Here is an 18,290-nt window from a genome sequence, read left to right as displayed (position 1 = left end):
ACAATAAAAGAGGACTGTGTGTCCCCATAATCTAATCTAATAATCTAATCTAACTAAACTCCACATGCCATATCTATCTCTGCCCATGCTTCCAGATGAGTCCCTTGACAACTTCTCTTATTATCCACAACTCTACCAATTTTTGTGTCATCTACAAACTTACTTATCAGCTGAACTATATTTTCATCCAGACAATTTCTATGTATCACAAACAACAGGGCTGCAAACAGTGATCCTTGTGGAACACCACTGGTCACAGACCACCAGTCAGAGATGCACCTCTCCACCATTACCCTCTGCAACACACACAAAACGCTATAGGAACTTAGCAGACCAGGCAGCATTGGCCCAAAACGTCAACTGTTTACTCTTTCCCATCAGCCTACTGTGTGCACCAATAATGTGAGGCTCACTATTCTATATTTTCAAAGTTTGAAGTAAATTTATTATCAAATTGTATATATATGTCACCATATACTACCCTGAGATTCATTTCTTCTCGACCTGCACAGTAAATACACAGAAACACAATAGAATCAATGAAGAAATTACACACAAAGACAGACAAGCAACCAATGTGCAAAAGATGTCAAATGTGCAAACACCAAAAAAAAATAACAATAAATTAATAACATTGAGAACATCAATTTAGAATCCTTGAAAGAAAGTCCATAGGTTCAGGAGCCTGATGGTTGAGGGATAATAACTGTTCCTGAACCTGCTGCTGTTGGACCCAAGGCCCCTGTACCTCCTTCCTGATGGCAGCAGTGAGAAGACAGCATGGCCTGGATGGTGGGGTAAGTTTTCCCTGTGATGGACTGGGCTGTTTCTATTACTTTTTGTAGGCTTTTCCGTTCAAGGGCTTTGGTGTCTCCATACCGGACCATGATGCAACTAGACAGAATACTCTACATGGTGCATCTGTAGAAGTTCGTCAAAGTTTTAGGAGACAACTTCTAAGAAAGTAGAGGCATTGCTGTGTTTTCTTTGTATTGGAACTTATGTGTTAATCCCAGGCTAGATCCTCTGAAATAATAATACTGAGGAATTTAAATTACTGACCCTATCCTCCTCTGATCCCCTGATGACTCGCTCATGGACCTCTGGTTTCCTCCTCCTGTAGTCAATAATCAATTCTTTGCTTTTCCTGATGTGTCTGTACTCCTTCTTATACAGAGGAACAACACTGGCTATCGTCCAGTCCTCCAGACCTCACCTGTTACTGAAGAGGGAACAAAGGTTTCTGTCAAGGCCACAGGAATCTCATCTCTTGGCCTCTCTCATTAACCTTGGATGGATCCCATCATATCCTGGGGACTTATCTGTATTAGTTTTCTTCAAGAGGACCAACAAGGTTGAGTTTTCAAAGCAGAACCGCAGAGGAGAAATGATAAAAGCCCATATGGAGATAGGTGATACAAAGCGTGAGTGCAGACTGTTACTCAGAAAGATTAGAGGAAAATTCAGGAGAAGATTTCACCCAAAACTTACTTGGTACTAGATGGATGATGAAGTCAGAAACCCTTATCACATTTAAGCAGTACCTGGATAAGCACCTGAAGAGCACCAGTACTGTATAGATCTACAGTACCTGTAACACTATAAACTGCACTTTTTCCCTTACCTGCTGAGACAAGATTCAAGGAACTATAGGGAAGGAGGAAATACAAAGGCTTCCATTTTCAGATTGGCTGTTCATGAATATAGTTCTCTGCATTAAATTAAGCTAGTGTTGAAACAATGTCCCCCCCCCCTTTAAATCCTAGCAGAAAGAGATGCAAGGTAAAGAGAGAACTACATATTTAGGAAAAGTGTTTACCCAAGATTATAAATAGGAGACCAGCTCTCCTGAAAGGCACTTTCTAAGTACAGCCACCTTCTCAGAATGTATTCTTTCCTTCTTGAGCTGGGCTTTTCTCACACTAAGCCCATGTCTAAACTGGAGAGAAACAGCCTTTCTGGGAACACATAGGACATAACAACCCATCAAACTGTTACTGGAATTGTTGGCGCCAGTGCAAACTTCCCTAAATTTTCTTACTGTAACTGTGCCTCTCAGCAAGAGGTTGAACTAAGGCTTTCAACTCTAATAAACCAGACTTAAAATAAAGCAGTGTGACAGCATTCAACATCTTCACCATTTAAAACTGACCAAATGCATTTTCTCCAGAAGCTGTCATGCACAGTTCTGCATCACTACTCTTCATGTTAAAAACAAGTCCCAATTTTAAAGAATCTTGACCGGAACATACAGGATTTTTAAAAACTTTATGTTGTTATTTCCTGTTAACATTAAATGATCAAAACTATGAGTAACTATAATGCAGCAATAAAATAATATTATCTAAAAGACAAATAACTCTATAAATTGCTATGAAAATATGAGGTGGGGTGGTGTCACAGCATACAGTGCAGAAAGAGGCCAACACATTATAAAATGCTGGAGGAACTCAGCAGGACAGTCAGCAATTCGGGAAATTAATAAACTGCTGATGTTTTGGGCTGAGACCCTTTATCTGGACGAGAAAGGAAGGGGGAATATACCAGAATGCCCCTTGCTGCATTACAGCCACCTTTCCCCTCTCTTTCCCCTCCCCTCAAGTATGTTTGGAACTCCACTTTCGGTGAATATGTCTGTATTCACCAACCTGTTAGGTAGCCCAGGGTCACTTAAATTGCAGGTTAATTTGCAACTCTTACAACTCTGTACCATTGAAGGGATGGGTCTATGTAGAGCATATGGGTTTGTTTTAATTCATACAAAATACATTACTTCTAATTTACCATCTGATCACCCTAAAGTCAAGTCAAATGAAGTTTATTGTCATTTAACTACATACATGTATATAACGTATATAGAAACAAAACATTTCTTTGAACAAGAGAGAAAACACATAACACATGATAACTCATGAAAGTAAGGATAAAATCTACAGATGAATCTCACATAAATAATAAACTAAAGTGAATTAGTATTAAATAGAATGGATTAACCAGTGACACATCGACTACAATGCAACCAGGAGTTCAGAAGACTAAGGGCCTGGGGGAAGAAAGTATTTCTCATCCTGACCGTTCTTGTTTTTATGCATCGTAGTTTCCAATGCTCGACTGCTCCCATACCAGACGGAGATGCAATTTGTCAGGATGTTCCCAATGGTGCATCCTGTAAAACACAGTTAGGAAGGGGGGGGGGGGGCGGGAGGCCTCGCTTGCCTCAGTCTTCTTGGGAAGTGGAGCCACTGCTGTGCCTTCTTGCCAGCTTGACCAGCTGAGGTCATCAGTGATGTGAACTCTCAGAAACTTAGTGCACTCTCTACAGAGGAGCCATGTATTCGCAAAGGGGGATGGTCTGTCTGCACCTTCCTGAAGTCCACAATGATGTCCTTAGTCTTCTCCATGTTCAGTTTTAGGTTGTTCTTCTCACACCAATCCACCAACCCCAACTCTTCCTCTCTATACTCTGTCTCATCATCATTCTTCATAAGGCCAACCACTCTGCTGCGTCATTTGCAAACTTGATGACACAGTTTGAGCTGGATCGCGTGACACATGTATGCGTCAGCAATGTCAACACCAGCGGGCTGAGCATATAGCCTTGGGGAGCGCCAGTGCTTAGCGTAATGGGACAAGACATGTTGCTGCCCACATGTACTGATTGTGTCCTTTCTGTTAAGAAGTCCAGTATCCAATTGTAGAGGGAGGTGTTGAGACCCAGCGAGGACAGGTTCCCACTGGCTTCTGCAGTAAGCTGGTGTAGAACACTGAACTGAAGTCTATAAACAGCAGTCTGGCATATGAGAGCCCATTTTCCAGGTGGGACAGGACAGAGTGGAGGGCAGAGGCTATTGCATTGCCAGTGGATCGATTTGAGTGACAGCAAACTGCAAAGGGTCTAGTGTCACCAGGTGAAAGGCTTTAATGAGCACCATGACCAGCCGCTCAAAGCATTTCATAATGGTCGATGTTAATGCCACCGGACAATAGTCATTTAGGCAGAATACTGTCATCTTCCATGTTACTGGAATGATGGTTACCACCTTGAAAACAGAAGGGGACAATGGATTGTTCCAGAGAGATGCTGAAAATATCCATCAGCTAGGCTGCTTAGTCTTTCAGAACCCGACCTGGTGTGTTATCAGGTCCCGCAGCTTTGTGTGGGTTGACTCTGGCCAGGGTCTGAGCTCTAGTGGTAAACTACATCATCAATGAAATGATCATCTGTCATTTTATCTTTAAAATAGTTGTCTCTCGATCCATAAAACCACATAACATAGGAGCATTCAGGCCATCGAGTATACTCTGCCATTCCATCAGGGCTGATTCATTACCCCCTCAAGCCCATTAAGAACATATAACATAGAAGTTTACAGCACATTATAGGCCCTTCGGCCCACAGCGTTGTGCCGACCATGTAAACTACTCTAGAAACTACCTGGAATTTCTCTACCACATAGCCCTCTATTTTTCTCAGCTTCATGTACCTACCTAAGAGTCTCTTAAAAGACTCTATTGTATCTGCTTCTACCACCATCACTGGCAGTGCATTCCACACACCCACCACTCTCTGTGTGAAAAACTTACTCCTGACATCCCCCTCCCCCCGCCCCCGGGTACCTACTTCTAAGCACATTAAAACTATGCCCCCTTGTGTTAGCCATTTCAGCTCTGGGAAAAAGCCTCTGGCTCTGCACACAATTAATGCCTCTCATCATCTTATACACCTCTCATCCTCCGTTGCTCCAAAAAGAGAAAAGCCCAAGTTCACTGAACTATTCTCATAAGGCATGCTCTGCAATCCAGGCAACATCCTTGTAAATACCTTCTGCACTCTCTCTACATTATCGACATCCTTCCTGTAGTGAGGTGACCAGAACTGAACACAGTACTCCAAGTGGGGTCTGACTAAGGTCTTATACAACTGTAGCATTACTTCATGACTCTTGAACTCAATCCCATGGTTGATGAAGGCCAACACACCATATGCTTTCTTAACAACACTGTCAACCTGCACAGCAGCTTTGAGTGTCCTATGGACATGGACCCTAAGATCTCTCTGATCCTCCACACTGCCAAGAGTCTTACCATTAATATTATATTCTGTCTTCAACTTTGACCTACCAAAATGAACAACTTCACACTTATCAGGGTTGAACTCCATCTGCCACTTCTTACCCCAGCTCTGCATCTTATTGATATCCCTTTGTAACCTCTGACAACCCTCCAGACTATCCACAACACCCCCAACCTTTGTGCCATCAGCAAACTTACTAACCCACCCTTCTACTTCTTCTTCCAAGTCATTTATAAAAATCACAAAGAGGAGGGGCCCCAGAACAGATCCCAGTGGAACACCACCTGTCACCGACCTCTATGAAGAATACAAACTATCTATAACCACCCCTTGCCTTCTGTGGGCAAGCCAATTCTGGATCCACAGAGCAAGGACTCCTTGGATCCCATGCCTCCTTACTTTCTGAAGGATCTTTGCATGGGGAACCTTATCAAATGCTTTTCAGAAATACATATACACAACATCCACTGCTCTACCTTCATCAGCGTGTTTTGTTACATCCTCAAACAATTCAATTGGCCCGTAAAGCACGGCCTACCCTTGACAGAGCCATGTTGACTATCCCGAATCAGATTATGTCTCTCCAATTGCTCATTAATCCTGCCTCTCAGGATCTTCTCTAACAACTTGCCCACCACTGAAGTAAGACTCACTGGTCTATAGTTTCCTGGGTTATCCCTGCTCCCTTTCTTCAACAAGGGAAAAACATTTTCAACCCTCCAATCCTCTGGTACTTCTCCCATCCCTATTTTTGATGCAAAGATCATGCCAGAGACTCAATAATCTCCTCCCCACTGTAGCCTGGGGTATATCTCATCTGGACCCAGCAACTTATTTAAGTGTTTTTCAACAGCTCCAGCACATCCTCTTTCTTAATGTCTATATGTTCAAATGTTTCAGTTTGCTGTAAGTCATCCCCACAATTGTCAAGTTCCTTTGCCCTAGTGAATACTGAAATAAAGTATGCAATAAGTACCTCTGCTACCTCCTCCAACTCCATGCACACTTTTCCACTATCACACCTGATTAGTCGTTTTGCTCTTCACATACTTGTAGAATGCCTTGGGGTTTTCCTTAATCCTGCTCATGAAAGCCTTCTCATGGCCTGTTCTAGCTCTCCTAATTTCATTCTTAAGCTCCTTCCTGGCAACTTTGAAATTTTTTAACAGTACCTAGTTTCTTGAACCTTTCATAAGCTGTTCTTTTCTTAACTAGATTTTCTACATGCTTTGTACACCATGGTTCTTTTACCCTACCATCCTTTCCCTACCTCAATGGAACAAACCTATGAGGAATGCCAAACAAATGTTCGCAGAACATTTGCCATAATTCTGCCATGCATTTCCCGGAGAACGTCTGCTCCCAATTTTTGCTCCTAAGTCTCTGCCTAATACTCTCCCATTTCCCCCTCCTTCAATTAAATATTTTTCCAAATTATCTGCTCCTATCCTTCTCTAGCGCTATGATAAAAGAGATATAGTTGTGATCACTACCTCCAAAATGCTCTCCCATTGAGAGATCTGACACCTGACCAGGTTCATTTCCCAATACCAGATCAAGTTCAGCCTCTCCTCCAGTTGGCTTACCTACATATTGCATCAGGAAACCTTCCTGAACACACTTAACAAACTCCACCTCATCCAAACCCCTTGCTCTAAGAAGATGCCAGTAGATATTCTCCTGCTTTCTCTCCTTAACCTTTGATGCCCTGACTAATCAGGAACCTATCAACTTCCACTTTAAATGCACCCAATGACTTGACCTCCACAGCGTCTGTGACAATGCCTTCCACAGATTCACTATCCTCTGGTCCTAGATTCACCCACTATAGGGAACATTCTCTCCACATCTACTCTATCTATTCTGACCAATGTCTTATAATACCTCAGCATTGCATCCTTGCTTTTATATTCTAAGTCTGTTGAAATGAATGCTAACATTGCATTTGCCTTCTTTACCACCAACTCCACCTGCAAGTTAACCTTTGGGGAATCCGGCATGAGGATTCCCAAATCCCTTTGCACATTTGATATTTCTCCTCAGTTAGAAGATTATCTATGCCTTTATTCCTTCTGCTAAAGTGCATAACCATACCCTTCCCTACACTATATTCTACATGCCACTACTTTGACAAGTCTCCCATTCTAAGTTCTTCTGCAGACTTACTGCTTTCTCAGCACTACCTGCCCCTCCACCTCTCTTTGTATTGTCCACAAACTTGGCCAAAAAGCCCTCAATTCCACCATCAAAATCATTGACATATAACATGAAAAGAAACGGTCCCAACACCGACTCCTGTGGAACACCACTAGTCACTGGCAGCCAACCAGAAAAGGCCAGATTATTTCCTTCAAAGTGATCCTTTCATTCGTCAATTGGGGCATCCGAATGATTTAAGAACAAGAAAATATATTTGATAGTGCTGTAGTCATCTTTAAGAGATGGATCTGACTGCCAATTTCAAATTTTGTTTTGGTTAATTTTATCCCAGTTTGCTTGTCTCCACTGTTGTCTCTTTGCTGCTGCGTGCCTCAGGGGGCATCCATACCATAGGCACTCAATCTTAATGTCATGCTAATGATTCCACCTGTATGGAAAGGTGGATTCCATACAAACCCCATCAACTATATAATCAAGGAAACAAAGAGAAACCCTGCCTGTCCCCTAATCAAATCTATTTTTTTTCCCAGTTTTCTCAATGTCATTAAAGGAATTGAAACAAAAATTGCAGAGCAAAAAGGCATTACTTCAAGCTTTGACATAGCTCAATAAGGAAATGCACTGTCTAGCGGATAAGAAAGAACTGTACTCGGTCCTTTCATGTGCTGAACTAATGAATGTCAGAGGTACTGGGCTCAGTATTCCTGGCAGGAGAAAGAAAAAGTAATCAGTCATGCTTTCCCTTGTCTTGATCCGCATTGTGTAGTGTCCTTGCAGAAATAAACCGGGCTTAGTGTGGACGAATCCCCTCCCAACCCACTTCCTCTGACGTGGTTAGTTTGCATTTAGTACTTCTCACTGTCTAAACTCACCAATAAAATATGTTCAATTACCAAGTTACCAGACAGTTTGTAGACCTGAAACACTGCATAAAAAGGTAGTTGAAACAGAGAAAGAAAAGTCCAGCAGGGGAAAATGACAGAGCAATCCAATTTTTCTAAAACAAAATATTGATTGAATGGTGACGTACATCGAGTAAACTACAGTACATAGCTAGAATAAAATTAGTATTCCGGTCAGTCACACTCAGCAGAAAGATTTACTGGTCATATTTTAAAACTGCATTTAATGCCTTTAAGCAACAATAAAATGACAGTGACAGATACATTAGTGACAGCTTCCATACCATGGCCCAGACTCTCCAGTCAGTGGAGAAGGAATGGTGCTCACCACTGACTTTGAAGCAGTTGTACAAAGATTCCCCTTTCTGATGTCCTTTGCTGTCAGCTTAGTGGAACTCTTGGTGCCTAGCACCTGTCATCTTATTATCTGTTCTGTTTGGGGAGCCAATCTCATTAAAGAATGCTCATCTGCTATGGGAATCAAACAGCACAATTTTAAAATTTAAAGAATATGGATTATCATATTGACACTGTGATAATAACACATAATGAGTAAGAAGCAAAATATCAGTTGTTATTTTAATATCCCTTATATTCTGAAGAATTTTTTTGAAAAAACATGACTTAAACTGAGGTTAAAATTTGAGATTAGGGCTAGAAAGATTGCTTGAAATACCATTAAGACTTCTCCAAATAAAATTTAAGATTTCCTGTGTAGTTCACAGTGAAATTAGTTTAGAAACATGTCATTTCTAGTGATATCCCTTGGTTCCAGAAAATATAGCTTCAAACTGCACAGTCCTTAGACATGTTCCATGGCAACTTTGAAGTATCTTTTTTACAGGCTGTAATAATGGTAGTTTGCCCTCAATAATCCTGCAACATATAGGTCAACATAGCCTGGATAGCTCCATATACTTCCACTGTCTTGATCATGAAATAAGAGATGATGGTAGTGGACAAGGATAGCACCAATGTGTCAGCACAGTTGTTTTTTCTATCATATTTCAAAATTATGAGAGGCATAGACAGACGCATATATCATTTTCCCAGGATTGAAATGTCTAAGACTTTTAACGTGAGGGGGAGTTCAAAGGAGATGTACAGAACAAGTTTTTTTACATAAAGAGTTGAGGGTGCCTGGAATGCACTGCTGGGTATGATGGTGGAAGCAAATACAATAGAGGCATTTACCAGGCTCTCAGATAGGTACCTGAGTACACTGACAATGGAGGGAAATGGAGCATGTGGAGGCAGAAGGGATTAGTGCAACTAGGCATCATTAGCTTAATTATTCCTGGCATGATATTGTGGGCCAAAGGGATCTGTTTCTGTAGCATACTCTTCTATATTCTAGACTCATTTCAGGTTGTGCTGCTTCATACACCCATGTTGAGCTCGTCGATTTCATCAACTTTGCCTCAAACTTCCACCCTGCCCTTAAATTCACTTGGTTCACTTCTGACACCCTTCTCCCCTTTCTCAATCTGTCTCCATCTCTGGGGACAACTGTCTACTGACATCTTTTATAAACCTACTGATTTCTAGGAGTATTTTGACTATACCTCCTTCCACCCGGTCTCCTATAAAAATGCTATTCCCTTTTCTCCATCCCATTGTCTTCGCAGCATCTGTTCCCAGGAAGAGGCTTTCCTTTCCAGGACATCAGAGATGTCCTCTTTCTTCAAAGAACAGGGTTTCCCTTTCTCTAAAATTGAAGCTGCCCTTACCACGTCTCCTCCATTTCCCAGACAAATGTACTCACCCCTTCTTCTCAACACCTTAAAAGGGATAAAGTTCCTTTGACCTCATCTACCACCCCATGAACCTCCGTACACAACACATCATTCTCCACAACTTCAACCATCTTTAACGGGATCCTACACCAACACATCTTTACTTCCTCCCTCACTCTGCCCTTTCTGCAGGGATTGCACTCTCTGTGATTGGACTGTCCATTCATCCCTCCCCACTAAACTCTCTCCTGGCACATATCCCTGGGAGAGGAATACTACACTGCCCATTGACCTCTATTCAGGGTGACAAACAGTCTTTCCAGACGTGGCAAAACAATCACCTGTGAATCTGCTGGGATTTGTGTATTGTACCCAGTGCTCCCGATATGGCCTCCTTTACATTGGTGATACCCGATGCAGGTTGGGGGACCGCTTTGCTGAGCATCTCCGCTCCATCTGCCAAAAGAGAAATTTCATGGTGGCCAACCATTTTAAATCTTGTCCCCATATCTGTTCTGACATGTCGGTCTGCGGCCTTCACTTCTGCCGCAATGAGCCTACTCTCAGGATGGAGAAGCAACACCTCATATTCCGTTTAGGTAGCCTCCAATATGATGGCATGAATATCAATTTCTCCTTCCAGTACTTATCTTATCTTTTTTTCTTTTTTCTCCCCCTTCCCTCTTCTTCTATTCTCCACTCTGCCCTATCCTCACCTGCCCATCACTTCTTCCTAGCGCCCTTCCTACTTCCCTTTTCCCCACAATCCACTCTCCTCTCCTATCAGATCCCTTCTTCTCCAGCTCTTCACCTTGCCACCCACCAGGCTTCACCGTTTAGCACGTCTCTCTCCCCTCCCCACCTTTTTTTACTGGTGCCTTTCCCCTTCTTTTCTGGTCCTGATGAAGGGTCTCAGCCTGAAACGTTGACTGTTTATTTATTTTCATAGATGCTGCCTGACCTGCTGAGTTCCTCCAGCATTTTGCGTGTGTTGCTCTGGATTTCCAGCATCTATAGAATCTCTTGTGTTTAACATCTAGAGGTGGATGGATTACTTCATTATATACATGTTCAAAATGGAGTAGAGAGACTGGGACAGTTTTCTTTAAATAGAAGGATGAGAGGAGATTTGATAGAAGTATATATATGAGGTGTCCAGATCAAATGGATAGTGAGAAGCTGTTCCCTATCAGTGGAGAGGTTACAGACTTGAGGGCACGGGTATAAAACAGAGAATTTAGAGCAATGTGGGGCCTCAGCGTACAGTTGGATCTTGGAATCAACTGCCTGCACATGTGGAGGAGACAGATTCCATGGTGGCTGTCAAGAACAAGATGGATAAATATACAGTGAGGAAAGGTTTGCAGTGACTAGGTTTGGAAGTAGTGAGGTGCTCTGGTAGAGAGCCAAATAGCCTCTGGTATTGTAAACATTCTAGGATTCTAGTGAAGAAAAACATTGCACTCTGTGTACCCTCAAGCAGTTGTGTTATTGCAGCTCTTGACATTGAAAATAATTGTTCAATGAGGTGGGATAAATTATGTAAATTTTAAAAATTCAGTTCTTCAACAATTAATCACAGTACAAATCCAGCAGTATTCTAGAGGGTCAGAAAGCTGGTAAAAACATGATATTATGAATTCAAAACACTGGATTTTTTTGAAAATTGAAATATGACAGATATGATCATAAAATAGGCTCCAAACCAACATTTTCCATTAAGTACTTTTGAAACAATTTGTGAAGCTGAAGGGGAGGTGAGGAAAATGTCAGTGGAATATGATTTACTGAGCAAATATTTTTTTATTTCTTAAGCCTTCAAAGTTGCTGGAAGCAACTGGCAGGAGAACTTTCTTCAGAAATAGAGAGAATTCAGGTTCTGTTGCAATGAGTTTACATGAAACAGTAGTTGAAATACAAGCTCAGAGGAAGACATTCTTCTTGTGCCACAAAGACTAAACAGTCACAAGCACCTATTCACAAGCTTTCTGCATCTCAGCCACAACTTCCTTCTACTCTTTTTAAAGAGAAAATCTTTGTTGGTTAATTTAAGTTCATGAGCAGGGAGCCGGAGATGATTTCAGAAATTTGGAAGCTCAGTGAAAACCTTGGAAATGTGATCGGTACAGTTTGCTGAACCAAACATCTGGACATCCAACAGAAACAATCATTTTATAATTACAGGCAACAAAATATCATATTCCCATTATCAAACTGATTATGGAGAGAAAAAAATCTTATCTTGTTTTCAACTAATGACAAATAAAGAAACTTTTTCCACAGTCTTCAAAGAATTTGAGGCATACTCCTAAATGGGAGCTGACAGCAAGCACAAAAGCCAGCATGCAATGCCAGAGCATTCTGTAATCTAATCAGAAACCATGCTGGTTTAGCCAGGCTCCACTAACTCATGTAACGTTTGTTAGGCTGTTGTCCAATTTCTCTGAAACCCAGTAAATAGTACTCAAAAACAACAAATTTTTGAGATTCATTTGAGCCAGCTTCACATTGGTGTCACTACTGAAAATGGTGAGCTCACATTAAAAGGCATAGTATCCATATTAACAGCCTAGGATTTACAAACACTTGCTTCACTGAGCTTGACTGAAATTAACCAAAAGTTTATGATATAATTCCTAGTAGTTTAAGAAAATGCAAACTGATCTTACGGTCTTCTAAATTTAGTAATTTCTTCTACTCTTGATAATAAACTTGCAATTAATTGATATAAATCTTGTGGAATAATCTGAATCCAAGGCCCCACCCCCACCACCTCCATTTTAACTGACCCTTTCTCTGCAGTTCTTTTGACAAGATTGAAAATGCCAACAAAATAACAGCTATGGTTCCTTACTTGAGAAGTATCATGATTGAAGATGACAGCATTCAAGTCCCCACAGTTGTAGTGCTTGATGAGGTCCTCTGTAGTGTAAGGAGCCTGCAAGCTGCCTGCTCGGAGACTCTCATGTTGCAGAAGAGTTTGGTTTAAAGCAAAGAGAACCTGTAATGACATAAAAACACAAACACTTGTAAAGAACACAAAGAATTGGAAATGGATAGAATTTGTAACAGTCTGAGTTTGGGCAAGTCATAATTTGAGAACAGACATGTGGTTTGACATGAAGCTGTGTTACTATTGAAAACCTTAGTAAGGATTGAAGCTAGAAAGGAAATTTCATAAAGGGACCATTTCATAAATGAGCATTGTTACTGGAAAGCAGCATCCATCATCAAGGACCCCCACCACCCAAGCCATGCTCTCTTCTTGCTGCTCTCATCAGGGAGAAAGTACAGGAGCCTTAACCCACACCACCAGGTTCACGAACAGTTATTATCCCTCAACCATCATGCTCTTGAACCAGTGCGAGTAACTTCACTCGCCCCCGTCACTTAACTGTTCCCACAACCTATGGACTCACTTTCAAGGACTCTTCACAGTTCAAAGTAAATTTTTTTATCAAGATATGTATACTGTATACAACCTTGAGATTTATCTTACAGGCAGCCACAAATCAAAGAAACCCAATAGAATCCATTAAAAAAAGACCATCAAACACCCAATGTGCCAAACAAAATCATGCAAACAATAAAAGAAAGCACCATTCAGAACTGAAGATCACCAAAGTGAGTGTACAGCCACGAAGCCAGTCATCACTACAACCAGTCCTGGAGACCATTAGTTGCAGGCCACAGCCTCAGTTTAGCATAGAGGTAAGTGAACCTCACAGAACAGCGAGCTGAACATCAGCCCATTCCTAGCCCCTGGCCCTGATACCCTGACCTCTTCAATGTGGCCTCGTGGTTAAATCAGCCAAATGGCAGGTTGCTTCTTACTGTCAGACCTGGGCCCTGCAGTTTTGATATGCTCCCGGGCCCAGGACCCACTGCCTTGACTCTGCCTCACCTCAGTTCTGCTGCTTCGAATTGCCTCCGGGTCTGCTCCAGCAGCCAAGCATTGGCTCGTTGCCTGCTCTGAGACCCGACTGCCTTGAATCAGCCCATACACACTTCTCCGAAACCGTCCTGCACCTTCAAGACTTTGGTTCACACCGCAAAAATGCCAGGTTGTACGGACAATTTAAAGGCTCAAATCCAAAAGGGAAGTTACAGGCTAGTGATTGCACTAATCGTTTGAGAAAAAGTGTGAGTAATAAAGTAGTTAATATTTGTTTTTGCTGCCAACAAGTCGTCACCGTGTTTCACCAGTGCCATCTTAAACTCTTCATCTCATGTTCTCAATATTTATTGCTTATTTAATTATTATTATTATTATGTCTTTTTTTCTTTTATATTTCCACAGTTTGGTGTCTTTTTCACATTGGTTGGTTGTCTGTCCTGTTGGGCACAGTCTATATATAGATAGGTAGATAGATATCTCGTACATCATCCAGATGACTTTTCCTCATAGGCAAGAATAAACTACAGATTTTGAAAGAGAGGCTTTACTGGTCATTTGAACCACAGAGGCAGACAATGCCATCTGTATGAATGTTCTTAAAAATGTAACATATCTGTGTCAAATATGCTACCGATATGTACCGTAGATGTTTACATATAGAGATAACGCATCTTACATCAGGCATGGGAAGAGAAAGATGTTCTCAAATTCCAGTGCCACAGTCGTTGCAGAATCATGCCATCACACATATTTGAAGCATGGACATTCCATAAATCATAGTTTGAAATTTAAACTGCTGCAGTGCACTCTTTCTACGTTGTACCTGATGCACTTGTGAGGGCTTATGCACTGCATGGGCGGAGTTACTTTCCTAAATAATCATCAGTGGAAGGCAGCTGGAAATTACCTGGAGCAGGGAGACACAGATGAGGTAGTTCATTGAATTAAATCCTCAGCCACCTCACTACGTTTATGGCCATTATCATTGTGACATAATTTTAATCACATATCCACCTACTGGGCACGGTCAACAACCTCACCATATGCAACTCCACACACAAAGAAGCTTAATGAGTTTGCAGCTGTCTGCCATTAATCCATTTATTCTCAGATATCAGATATACTCCCTTTGTTCTTTCCAACTCCCTTCCACATTCGCTGTTAATGAAAACTTACTTGTTTCCCTCTCTTTCCTGGCAAGTGCTCTCAGACCTGAAAGGTTGACTGTTTCTCTTCCCACAGATGCAGCCTGAGCTTCTAAGTGCTCTCAGCACTTTCTGTATCTGTGCAACAGGTAACATCCCACCAAAGGTCAACTCAAAAAGAAGGCCTTGGAGGTTATGCCATGGGATCATCCTCAAAAAAGAAGATGAAATCACCTGTGGTGCCTATATAATAGTCTCCTTACTGTCAGGGACAGGGAAGGCCATCACTGATGCTTTCCTTAATCTAAAGGTCATAAAAAGTGTTCAGCAACTCAGAGTGTGGATTGTTTTGAAGGTATTGGGTCTGGAAAACGCTTCTCAAATGTGGCTGGTTCCAGCAATTCATTTCTGTTCTACAAGCTGTCATATTAAATAACCATTCCCCCAGGAGCCCATTTCCATTGCATACTGGGATAAAGTAAAATAGGGCCTTTTCACCATCTTTTTCACTATTTCTCATCTCAATATGGGCCTCACTTCGAACAAGATCCCATTGCAATGAAGCTAATATACAAGATGAATGGTGAACTGTTCAATCTACATTTCTTCACTTAAGAACAAAGCTCACTCTAATGTTAACTATTGATCTACAGTACACAGATAACATTTGCACATATTTGCATCTGGAAGCTGAACCCTGAGCCATCATTGCCTTGTTCACCAAAGCACACAAGAAAGGCCTTTGACTAAATATTCAAAAACGCAAGTACTTTACCAAGGAAAGACACATAAAATACAGCAGAAACTCGGCAGATCAGGCCGCATCTATGGAAATTTCTGGCTAAAGAAATTCCTCCTCATCTCCAGAGAGCATAGCCTCAGAAAAGAACAGAGATGCGGAGGAATTTCTTTAGCCAGAGGGTAGTGAATCTGCAGAATTCATTGCCATAGACACCTGTTGAAGCCAAGTCATTGGGTATATTGAAAGTGGCTTCCATTGAGGATATAATGAGTGCAGTGGACAAAGAGAATAGGTAGATTTACTATACTTGAATTTGCAGACAGCATTCAATAAGGCATCCATATCCAGAAGATAAGGATGCATAGATTTGGTGGTAGTGTGTTAGCATAGAAAGAGAGTTGGTTAATCAAGAGAGGGCAGACTTGGGATAATTGGGTGTTTCTCTAGTTGGCAATCGGTGGTCAGCAGGGTGCCACAGGGGTCAATGCAACTGCTCATGGTATACTTTTACAATTTGGAAGAGGGATTGAGCGTAGTGTATCTAAGTTTGCTGATGGCATTAAAGTGACTGGAAAAGCAAATTGTGCAGAGGATGTGCAAGTCTGCAGAGAGATACAGATACAGTCCTCTGCCTACCGTCATTTTATGGACATACAATCGATGTATACAAGCTACCTTATGTATTTATGTTAATGGCATTTTGCAGCTAATGTGTTCTTTATCTTACTGTAATATTTTTGTGTTACATTGGATCTGGAGTAACAATTATTTGTTCTCCTTTACACTTGTGTACTGGAAATGACATTAAATAATCCTGAATCTTGAAACAGCCTATTCCCTTGGGCCATGAGACGACTGAACTTGCTGTCACCATCCAGGTCTTACCATGTATGAAGCGCCAGTAGCATTATACTGTTTACTTTTTAACGTACATAAATGTAACATATTACAGTGGATTCCTGTAATTAGGCCACATTGGGCCCAAATAAGTGCTGCCTCAATTAGCAGCAGATTCATGGAAATAGTTTAAATGGTATAGAGAAGACAAACTACCGTTTAACTGAGTAACAAAATTATGTATTTCAATGAAATACAGAACAAATGAGAACACTACCAATACAACTGCAGTATTATTAAACTGTATTAGTTTGTAATAGTTATCAGTGGAGGAATTCATCTAGTGTACATTGATATGTTCTTTTGATTGACTCTAAATGAACAATATCAGCACAAACATCTAATGCAGATAATGGACTGTCTTCATACAAGGCATTCAACAAGTGTATCCTCCAAATCTTAATTTTCATTGCAACATTCAAGATGATCATTGATACCTTGAAATTCTTCATAGTTCCTAACTTGATGATGTAGTAAAATCGTTTCATTTTCACTCCTGGCTGTATCTGGCGTCTACAAGCCTTAATGCTTGAAACTGCTGTGCGCAGAACAGTTCTAAATTTTCTTAATACTTACTTCTCACCAACTATCAGGACAAAAATCACTGCATGTTGAAAAGAAACATGCAAGTGGCACTACTTAAAAACTGTTCGTTCTAAACACAGTGGTGTCTAATAAACACACAAGTGCATGTGACTGATACTAGTTAGAAACTGTTCATTTACAGTCTCATGTCTCAATTAAACAGCATAGTGACCCAAATAAATGAAGAGCATCCCAGCTATTTTCTTGATTTAGTTTTTGTTCTTTAAAAGTTCTCCCAAATAAGTGGTTCCCCAGTTAACCAATGGCCCAATTAACCAGAATCCACTATATATATTCATTTGTGGTAATGTTATTTTATGTTCTGTGTGTGAGTTATATGTACTGTGTTGTGCATCTTGGTCCAGAGGGACTTTGTTTCATGGTTTGAAATGACAAGAGGTGTATAAGATTATGAGGGGCACTGATAGCCGGAGGCTTTTTCCCAGGGCTGAAATGGCTAACATGGAGGGGCATAATTTTAAGGTGCTTGGAAATAGGTACTGAGGGGATGTCAGCGGTAAGCTTTTCACACAGAAAGTGGTGGGAGCATGGAATGTACTGCTGGTGGCGGCGATGGAAGCAGATACAATAGGGTCTTTTAAGTGCCTCTTAGATAGGTACATGGAGCTTAGAAAAATAGAGGGTTATGTGTTAGAGAAATTCTAGGCAGCTTCTAGAGTAGGTTACATGGTCGGCACAAAGTGCTGTAGATTTCTATGTCCTATGTTCTAAACTTGAAATTGACTTGACTTAAGTGAGTGGGAAAGGGTCTGGCAGATGGCGCATAATGTGGGGTTAACATGAAGTCATCTACTTTGTAAGGAAAAATAGAAGGTTAGGTTATTATTAAAATGGTAAAGGTTTGAAGCATGCCATGTTGCAGAGGAACTTGGGAGGGTTTGTGCACGAGTTGCAAGAGGTTGGGTTGCAGGTGCAACAAGTTATCAAGAAAACAAATGGAATGTTGGCTGTCATTGCTGGAAGGTTTAAATTTAAGAGGAAAGAGCTTATGCCGCAAATATGCAATGTACTAGTGAGGTTGCACCTGGAATATTACGTGCACATCTGGTCTCCATACTTAAGAAAAGACGTACTGGTTTTGGAGGCAATTGCAGAGGCGGTTCACCAGGTTGATTCTGGAGATGAGGTGG

General features: G+C 41.2%; 1 protein-coding gene across 1 annotated transcript in view; it reads right to left on the bottom strand.

Annotated features, from left to right (window-relative positions):
- trabd2b (TraB domain containing 2B) overlaps positions 1-18,290 on the bottom strand; it is a 425,448-nt gene that overhangs the window by 221,888 nt on the left and 185,270 nt on the right. Inside the window, exon 3 of the mRNA XM_072273776.1 lies at positions 12,727-12,873. Coding sequence (XP_072129877.1) covers positions 12,727-12,873 — 147 coding nt within the window. The remainder of the gene's footprint in view (positions 1-12,726; positions 12,874-18,290) is intronic.

This window comes from Mobula birostris, chromosome 12, assembly GCF_030028105.1.
Source record: "Mobula birostris isolate sMobBir1 chromosome 12, sMobBir1.hap1, whole genome shotgun sequence".
Lineage (NCBI taxonomy): Eukaryota > Metazoa > Chordata > Chondrichthyes > Myliobatiformes > Myliobatidae > Mobula > Mobula birostris.
This window is presented reverse-complemented; position numbering and strand designations above follow the sequence as displayed.